We start from the raw sequence: 9,494 nt of genomic DNA, 5'->3' as shown, positions 1-9,494 counted from the left end.
AGCCGCCGGGGGCCGCCTCCACCGGGCGGGAGGGCGAGGGGCGCCGCGGACCGGTGGGACGGAGCCGCCGCCGCCGCGGAGGGTGCAGCCCCTCCCGGGCGTCCGGCTGCCCCCGGGGCGGGGGGACGGCGTTGCTTTACAGCCAGCGGCTCCTTCGAATTCTTGCGGTCGCCGAGTGCCAGCGAGCTCCCGGGAGGGGCAGCTCCGCGGGGAGGAGGCGGAGGGGGAGGAGACGGCGCGGGGAGCGTTAAAAGGAGGCAGCTGAATGACAGCGGCTGCTCCCCGCGCCCCCACCCCGCCGCAGCACCGGCCGCCTGCCCGCTCTCCCCCGCTCGCTGTGCTGGCCATGGAGGGGAGAGAGGACGCGGAGTGCGACTGCCAGGCGGCGTTCGCCGAAGCCCGGCGATGGGTAGAGGTGAGGCGTCCCTCGGTCCTGCTGGGTGTCACCCCCCTGTCACCCGCGGTGCCCTCCCCGCGGGGAGGCCCGGCCGCCCGTCGCCGCGGTTCCCCCGCGCCAGTCCGGGGTCTCGCTGCGCACCCCCCCCCCCCCCCCCCAAGGCCGAGGGGGGAGGACGCTGCCTTGGGGCTGCCCCCGTCGCCGGGCGGGAGCTGCAGGGACGCGGCTCCCAAACTTTGGTTCTTTGTCAGCAGCTGCGGGCTGCTGCTTTTGGAAGGCATGGTGAAAGCTTGCAGAGAGCTGTCTTTGCGGTATCGCCAACGCCCCCCTCCCCAAAATCCAAATTACAGGCTGGTGTGGCTGCCCTCCCTGTCGCTAAGGCTTATAATTTCCGGACGTCTTGTAAACTATTTCTCTAGCGCTTGCTCTGAGACAGCCTGAATTAGAGGCACTCTTCTTCTTCCTGTCCCAAAAGAGTTCAGGACGGAGAGTAACCTGAAATTACAGTCATTTGCTTCTCTCCTGTTTTTAAACGTGAGCGTCTGACCGCACATAGCACTTGACGTAAACATCTGTGTTTCTGTATCGTTAACACAGAATCACGCTGGAGCAGCATGTGCTAATGCACGGGGAAAGAGGTTGCTCGTAGGTGTACCTGCGTGTGTGTGTGTGTGTGCCTACGGTCAGGGCAGCGTGCGGCTGGGTGAGCGAGGCTGATGGCGCGGAGGGCGTCTTGAGAAACGTTAGAAACGTTGCACAGCCTCGCTTAGAGTCACTTAAAGAGGAGCTTTAGTGAGCTGGTTTGTAGGTATTTTAACGTATTAAGCTTATGTCTTTGCACCCGTTCGCTTGAGATGAAACTTCTATGGTCAGAAATGCTATCCCAGTAACTTTCAAAGGAATAAAGATTCAAAGAAGGGTGTTTGTTACTTTTTACCCCTCATCTTTGTAAGCTTGTCAAGACCCGAGTCCCGGCTTCTTTGTTTCCTCTGTAAAACGATGACATCTAGTGCTTAAAATCTATTGAGAATTTTGAACTGAGAGCACCGTAGGCAAGGGTATCCCAAATGACTTCCACAAGCGTCAATTTTGTAAGTGCCATCTGTGAATGTAGGTAATGAAAGCAGTCCTGGCTTCCCCAAGTGTCAATTTTGTAAGAGCTAGCTGTGAGTTTGGGTAATTAAAGCATTCCTTTCTCGTGTATACATTTCTTGTATTGCTTTCTTTAAATTGGCAAAGCTCACTTTAAATAGTTTCATTAAGGTGATGTAATGTTGTCTTTGAAAATCCTTTTAAGGGTTTGGGGATTTGTTTTAATTATTACTAATTTTCATTTGATACGGGCTGGTTGTACCATTCCTACAAAAGGTTTCCTCTTTGCCTGCCAGTAGCACATGGGAGCACGAGCAAAGTGATGTAAGTGTAAAGCGTGCACTGTTTGTGTAGTGGAAAAAACGTATGTTCACCTTCCCCCCCCTTCCCCATCTAATTTGTGTGGCTATGCTTTGTTTCTGATACGTGAAAGCTGTTCTCATTTTAAAGTAACTTTTAAACTTACCCCTTGGAGATATGTTTTATTGTAAATCGAGTAACTTAAAAACCTGAAAGTATTGATAAACAGGATATTAAGAATTCCGTAATGTTGAAGGAAAATGTAAATATTTATTTCCCAATGAAATGAGGTTTGTGTTTCAGAGAGTCTGTTGTGTTTCTCTACTCTTTAAATCCAGATGGATTAAAAAGCCAAGACCAACGATTTCCGTTGTTGTATGAGAACAGTAAAGATATGTTTAGAGTAATGAGACGTGTCCCAAGGTTTTGTGAGTCTTGGTGAAACGCGGTGGTGTTTACATGATTGAGAGTGAAATTTGGTGACTCCTAATGATTAAGCAATTGGTTTTGAAGATGAGGCAGGTTTTCAAATATTTGTGAACTTGAAGGTCTTATGTTTTGGTAAGGTTTTGTGTGCCAGCTTCCCCTTAACATTAGAGGCAGATGAAAGCATACAAACACTAGCTACTATATATTTAAAAGAACAAGCATAGATCTCTTTGTAAACTGTTACTATTTCCCTTTGCTAATGAAATTTGTGTTAACATATTTCTGATTTTCAATGCAGAGCATTTTGGACTCTGAGATCTGAAAAAAACCACGCAAAAGACCTGAGCTCAAACCTTGAAGCTGAGGGCTTTTTGTAACAGGAATGAGCAGCTGTATTTGTCAGATCTTGGGGGAGGGGGGTGGGGGAGCACCCCGAAACATCAAAAATTTTTACCCCATCTGTTCTTGAAGCTTTTGGTGAGAGAAACTTTTGTCCTGGTCAGGTCCCTCTTCTGTCTGTTCCCAGCTGGAGTCTCCATGTTGTATGGCAGCCACTGGCTGGTGGGAGCTCAAATGTTTGATCCTAGTTCTTATGTTATTAAAAAAAAAAAAAAAAAAGAAAACCCCCACAAAAAAACCCCAAAACAAAAACCCCACCACAACCAAAAAAAACAAAAAACCCAACAACTTGATTAAGAGTAATAACAACAAAAAATTGCATCTGATAGCTGGTGTTAGTTAATGAAAGACTTTGTTCTTTAATTCAGATTCATGTTGAGGCATAGTTGATGATAATGCAGACAAGGCAGGTCTGTAGTCTTTACAGTGCAAAGACCTCTTGAAGTGTAGTCCCCACCGTTTCGTGTTTGGTGTGCTGTGGTGAATTGGGAGGGGAGATAATGTTGCTTGTCTTGGTATCGGTTCCTCTAGCTGGAGTCGGTTAGTCACTCTGGGAGGGCTACATCTACTTGTTTTGGGGAAAGAGGAGTCATTTTCTGTGCGGAACTCAAGCTCTTCTCGGGTGTCCCTTATCCAGAACCCAGCACTGGTTAGTGGTGTTGGGTTCTTGCATCTGGGATTATTGGAGTCTTCTGAGCTCTGCCTGTAACAGCTGGTGCTGGTCAAACTTAGGCGCAGCTCAGGCTCCACTTAGCACCTCAGCTGGGCAGATGGTGCGTGCTGAGAACAGAGTAAAACACTGAAACGCCACAACTTAGAAATAGTTTCTCTAAGGTAGAGCTGTGTTTGCCAAAACTAGAAATAGCTGGGTTAAAATTGTTCTGCTGCGTTCTGTTCCATATTATAACTTAAGCAAGCCAAAAGCTGTTCCTCCAAACCAAAGCATTCTTCCTCCAGCTATTAAATATCCCAGACTGCCGAGTCTTTTCCTGCCTCAAGATGTGGGAGGGCAGTCTGCCTCTTCCTCTCTGCAGTCCACCACCAAGTTCATCCTTGTGAACAAAGGGGAGACGTGGTCCCTCTCCCCCAGAACGCCCTTCACCGTTTTAGGGGTGATACCTCTCGAAGTTCCAGAGGAAAGAAGATTGTGCGCTGTTTTCTTGGAAAACATCTCAGCTTTTGATTCCTGTTCTGTGTCTTAAATGAACCCTAATCTTCAGGTAAATGTCTGTGGTTTGAAATTGTTTGCTAAAGCAACTTGAAACCTGACCCACGAAGCCTGTAAATATTTAGTTAGAGTGCCCCGAGGCAAATAACGCTTGAAATCCCCCCCCCTCTTCCCCGAAGTAGTTGAATGTACAGGCCCCATCTGAGGGAGGGTGGGCAGTGAGCGTGTGCCTGAATGAATTGTTGGAGTGAAGCAGCAGAGCTGTAGGAAAGCACATGGAGCAACCTTGACAAATCCACTGAAGTGAAAAATAGGTGTTGGGCCAAGTAACTCTTAATATTGCAAGCTATTACGGGGACTCTTGGGAGCTGAATTTCTTCCCCTAATAACTGATCTAGAGTTGTTAGTCAGATGTTCTGAGAGCTACTAATTTCATCTGAGACTGTCGTCGAGAGCGTCAGTCTCAGTCACAGTCACGAGCAGGACCCTGTAGTCCTGGGACTGTTCCTCATGCAGGGACACTGCAGGGGAACAGAAGTCCTCTCTAGTGCTAACACTACCCAGTGTTGATGGAGAGAGGTGTTTCGCCGTTAGGATTTCCATAGCAAGATAAGGTTTTTATCCTTTTTGATAGGCGGCGTTAGAGAACAAGACCCCAGCATGTCTGGACGGCAGCTGAAGATACCTCTGCTGCTCAGGTCTGCCGTGACTGTTAAATAGGTAGTGAATTTATCTAAATGCTGTTGTGTGTGCTAATAACTTCATTTATTATTGCGTTACAGTGTGCTTTTCAGAGTCCAAAACTATCTTCCTTTGTGATTTAAAAGTATCTGTTACATTTTGGATGTTGGAAAATTATCTGGGGGCTTCTGGTTTTGTCTTTTTCCAGGAAAAAACAAACGTGTGTATACACACACAGACACCCGCTGCTCTGCCTGCTCAGAAGACTGAAAAAGCAGATTTGCAGAGTAGCTTGGTAGAAAGAGTCAGCTTGAGGATAAAACTTGAGAGCCAGGACTACTTACTTGAAATCTTCTGGTTTGGACCAACAGTACAGCAATCAAATCCACTGAATGGTCTCTGACATGTGGTCACCAAATGTTTCTATTTGTTGAAACTGTTCGAAGTCTGCATTTCTACTGTATATTTTTATGGCTTCTGCAAATGCAGCAAGAGGTCTAGCAGCAATGTTTTCCCTGTATTTGCATAAAGAACTTACCTCAGTGATTATTTTGTTTGGTTTTTCCCCCAAGCATGAATATAATGCATACAGTCTGGTATGGCAGACGGGAGGAATAACTGTAGAAATAGAAGACTCATCTTACCATTCAGATCCTCTTCTCATAGATACCTTTATTTCAGTTGAACTAACCATTATGAAAAGGTTTTTCTCAATTCTGGGTAAGGTATTCTCAGATAGTGTGTAGAGAGCCAGTCAATGTCCTGGATGGTGTCAGAATGAAAAATGTGTGAATGAAAAGGCAAAATCTATATATTGTGTTGCCTAAACCATGTCTAATACTGGGTAATTCTGTCAAGTCATAAAACCTGGGTGGGCTGGTTTCTGGAGAACTTCTTACAGCACGGCTGCCAAAGTCCTGTCTCACGTCTACATAAGGGATGCATTTAACCCTCCTTTAGGTGGATGCATCAGTATTTCATTAATGTGTGTAGATTCTTGGCAGTGAGCCCTTGCATGGAGTTAAATCTAAGTATATCCAATTAATATATAAATATGAATTGATATATAAATATACATGCTGTTAAGTAAATACTGTGGGAATGTAAATCCTACAAATAATGTTCTCCACTGGCTGCAGACTATGAAAGTGCTGTGGCAAAATGTCATATAACAGGGCTAGCAATCATGTTTTAGAGGGAGAGGGTGACAGTAACACTGTTTTATCTGGCTGAACATTATTCTCCCTGTTACCTTGTTGTCCCCTTCCGGACCTCAGGAGAGGCATCTGTGGTGTATTTGGTGATGTGTTTGAGAGAAAAATGGGACTGATTTTTGCTTGAGAGTAAAATCTATTTCCTGTTTTCTGCAAGGTGGGTTTATGCATTTTCAAGTTAAGTCTGTATTTGGATTTCTCAGAGATGCTTGAAGCCTGTCTTCATGCAGTCCTGTGCAATGGGCATGCAGAGCTTTGAGCTGAGTACACAGCGTAGTTTCCTTTGTGGACAGTTTCTCTTTGTAGTTTTGAGTGTTGTTTTAAAATTTCGCATGAAAGCAGCATCTGCAGGCACTTTAAGAGGAAGAATTAACTTGTTGACTATAGAAATGGGTATGTGTTCTACAAAGGGGAAATGCATTGCAGCTTAAGGGGATCCACAGACAGTTCTCACCAGACTTTAGTTTTCTTCTATTCTGTATTTTGTAGTTACCAACTACGGTTAGTCATGGTGTTACTTTTGTTCTTTTCTTCCTGTCTTTTTGTTTGTTTTTTGAACGGTGTCCTGATCCTTTCTTCAGTTTTGGGAGGTCATGCATTTTTTTCCGCCCATAGTTTGGGGAGGAGGTGAGATGATGGTTTCCAGGTTTAGAATGCTTCCCCTGCGCCCCCCCCCCCCCCCCCCCATTACTATGGACTCCCTTTTAGCACCTTTTTCTTTGTCAAACATTTTTTGGTCCAAAATGTTAAATTTTTAATGAGCACTTCGGTGTATTACATTGGATGGTGACCTTGCTGAGCTTCGGAAAACACTTGGGATTTATTGTGTTGTAAGAACCAGATACATTCCAGCTGTTTCTTGTACCTACCACTCCTCCTCTTTAAAGTTCCTTTATCCACTCCTGGAGGAGGTTTGTTGTTTGTTTTTTTTTTTTTTAAAAAGGTTTGTTGTTTTTTTTTTTTTTAAAACAAAACACCACCGCCCCCTCCAACCTTTTCTGCTTAACGAGACTAACATAACTCTTAACTATCATTTTTTAAGTGGGCTTTCCAGCTTTAGCAATTTAATGAAAAACAGCACGTGCTCTCAGACTCAGTGTACTAGAAATGCTTCTGCTGGTCTAAGGTGTGCTTGACACACCTAACTTATTATCCAAACTACCTTAGGAGGAGTGTTTTGGTTTTGCTGTTTTTTCACGTATCTGAATACTGTGAATCCAAGTGAAAATCTAACTTTAAAGGATTGTAGTGAATAAGCTACTTTAAAACAGGTTCTTTGGTTCCTCATGCTGTAAGCTTCTGCAAGCAGTTGTAAATTTAGTGTTTATGAAAAGTGCTAAATTTTTATTTTTCCAATGAAAAGAAAGATATATAGGTCTGACTCATAGCATGCTAGCTTCCAGTTGGATATTTAGCTGTAAAACTTTCATTTGTGTTACACTGAATAGAGAAACTTAATTTCAACAGCGTTTTGCATTTGTGGTACAAAACAGCTGGGATTATTGTAAAAGGGCATGAGGATTATAAGACTTGCTTTATTTTTTTTGCCAGTGCTGGGTGCATTGGCACACTTTTTTTGCGCCAGCTCATGTGAAAGTCCTAACTTTTGTTTCTGGATGTGATTTCAGCTTTCAGTCATTACTATTAGGAAAGAAAACTGATATACTAACTTTGGGAAATAGTTATTGCTATGTTGGCCAAAAAAGTCAAAATCATTGTCATGTAACACAGTTTTAAAGGAATATCTGGGTTGGGATCAATTCAGCTAGCACAGACAGTGAAAACTTGGTTGAGCCAAGCTGTCCTCCTAGGGTAGGTCCCACAATGACGTGGTTTTGTGTTAGTGCCGGGACGTTATCACAGCAAGGTGTCATTGAAACTCCTGTGCTTGGCATGTGCTTCTCCTGCCTCCTTTTGTGGTGGCAGCGGTGTTTGCCTGACCCTCCGGTGATTTAGCTCAGGGAGTTCATCTGACGGTGGAAACTCAGCGTGTTTTGTGGTATTTGGTACTCGCTTGGCTCCTGGGAGGCGAGATGGGCACCAGCGCTCGTGCCAGGGAAGAGGTGGTGTTGGCGGAGGTGGCCTTTTGGTGGCAGCTCGCTGTTGGGTTGCAGCCGAGCTAGTGGGATGAAGAGGGGCAGGCACCTGAATTTAGACAAACCATCTCTTTCCCCGAAGGCTTCTCAAGTCACCTGCTTCTGCTCGTTGCCCGGCTCTCTTCCTTCTATGTTGCAGGAGCCGTTCGCTAGGCGCCCGGGGTCGAGGTATAAGCTAGACACCTGAATTAGGGAGGCTGGCTTCCAGCCATAAATAACTGCTTCAGGATGAATTTCATAAGGCTTATAAATACAGTTGGAGCTGTTTTAAATAGAAACTCTGCCAGGAGCTCCTGGGCGAAAGCATTTGAAAGTATTTGATGTGTTTATACACTGACTTCTGCTACAGCAGAAGCAGCCCTTGTGTCATTGGTTGGGAGATGGTCCTTCAGAAGTGTTGGGCCGTCTGGCCCAGCAGTTCTGCGGGGATCATCGCCTGCCCTTCAGGGATGCAACCTAATCCCAGATCTAATCTCCAGTGTTATTTGCAAATTCTTTCCTGGAAGTACTTTATTGGCCCTGCTATTTGTTATTTATTTATTATTTTTTCCTTCAGGAAGGAATTTGAAAAATCTAGCTTGTGGAGTTTGATCTGAGACTTTCTATGTGGTCAAATTACCATGTCAGCTACTAAATCATGATGTGATAAAGAATGGAAGCAAACGAAGCCAGATGTCAAGGTGGTTGTGGAGAAGAGGAAGAAAAATTAAGATCCAGGTTTGACACTACACGGGTGGGGGGTTTTGTAGTCACAGCTGTTGCTCTGCCTTGAAGTGCTTCTTTGGATACTATTTCAGGTTAGGTGAAGCTGGGAACAAAGCTAGGCATTACTGCATTTTCACTCTAGGAAAAAACTCTTTTCCTTGTGTCACCATGCTCCGTTTGCCTGAATGGTGCTACTGGCAAAACGTACCTTTTTGCTGCACATGAAAATGTAATCCTGAGCAAAAATGGGCCAGACATTTGATTGCAGGTTCTTTTGCAAATAGAAGGCGTTGAAACAAAGTGACGTTGACTGTCTTAACTAACTACAAAGGTCTCGCCTTTGTATAATTTTTTTTTTTTTTTTAAATGTCAGGTGTGCATCTTCATTGCGAGTTCTCGGCATTCAATAAAAAGGTTGTGTGGAGTTGCTCTTATTTGGGCTGAATGAGAAGGGGATGAGGATGAAGGCATGAGCTCCAGGTTACAGATGGATATCTTTCACAGACATTTGCCTGATGCTATGGAGGTAAAAAAACCCCTGATATAATAAACATCAACTCAATTATTATTCAGGAGGGTATTGCTTCACAGCTACGAGTCTTACGTGTCGACGAATTTTTTTCAAAGATAAATCTCCATTAAAATGCACAGACTGGGTTGCTCACTAATGACCTAGCTTTCATGCATCTGATAAAATCCAAAAGTTCTCTGTGACGTCGGGGTAGGTCTTGCAGACACGAGCTCTAATCTCATTTGAGAGCATCGTTAAAGGCTCCACGAAGTTCTGGATGTCAGGTGTCATTGGATGGGGTTGGGAGCTGTGCGCCGCAGAGAAATGACAGAAGAGAGAGGCTTGAAAAAGGAAGAGGAGAAATGTGCACCGAAGGTTATTTGTAAATAACTACTTTTTCCTTCTCACTGGAGTGAATTTTTTACCTTGTAAGTATTTAAATAGTGAAATTTTGTAGAACGTACTGGCTTTTTAAATCTGGGGGGGGTTTTTTTGCATTTGT

The 9,494-nt window shown here is 44.5% G+C and overlaps 1 protein-coding gene across 5 annotated transcripts in view; it reads left to right on the top strand.

The window, feature by feature from the left end:
• Window positions 1–326: 326 nt before the first annotated feature.
• The window catches only part of LMO7 (LIM domain 7), a 135,638-nt gene continuing 126,470 nt past the window's right edge, over window positions 327–9,494 (top strand). For all 5 annotated transcript variants that reach the window (XM_052785956.1, XM_052785957.1, XM_052785955.1 and 2 more), the window contains exon 1: window positions 327–415. In XM_052785956.1, coding sequence (XP_052641916.1) covers window positions 347–415 — 69 coding nt within the window. In that variant the 5' untranslated portion in view covers window positions 327–346. The remainder of the gene's footprint in view (window positions 416–9,494) is intronic.

Source organism: Harpia harpyja, chromosome 4 (assembly GCF_026419915.1).
Source record: "Harpia harpyja isolate bHarHar1 chromosome 4, bHarHar1 primary haplotype, whole genome shotgun sequence".
Classification (NCBI taxonomy): Eukaryota; Metazoa; Chordata; class Aves; order Accipitriformes; family Accipitridae; genus Harpia; species Harpia harpyja.
This window is presented reverse-complemented; position numbering and strand designations above follow the sequence as displayed.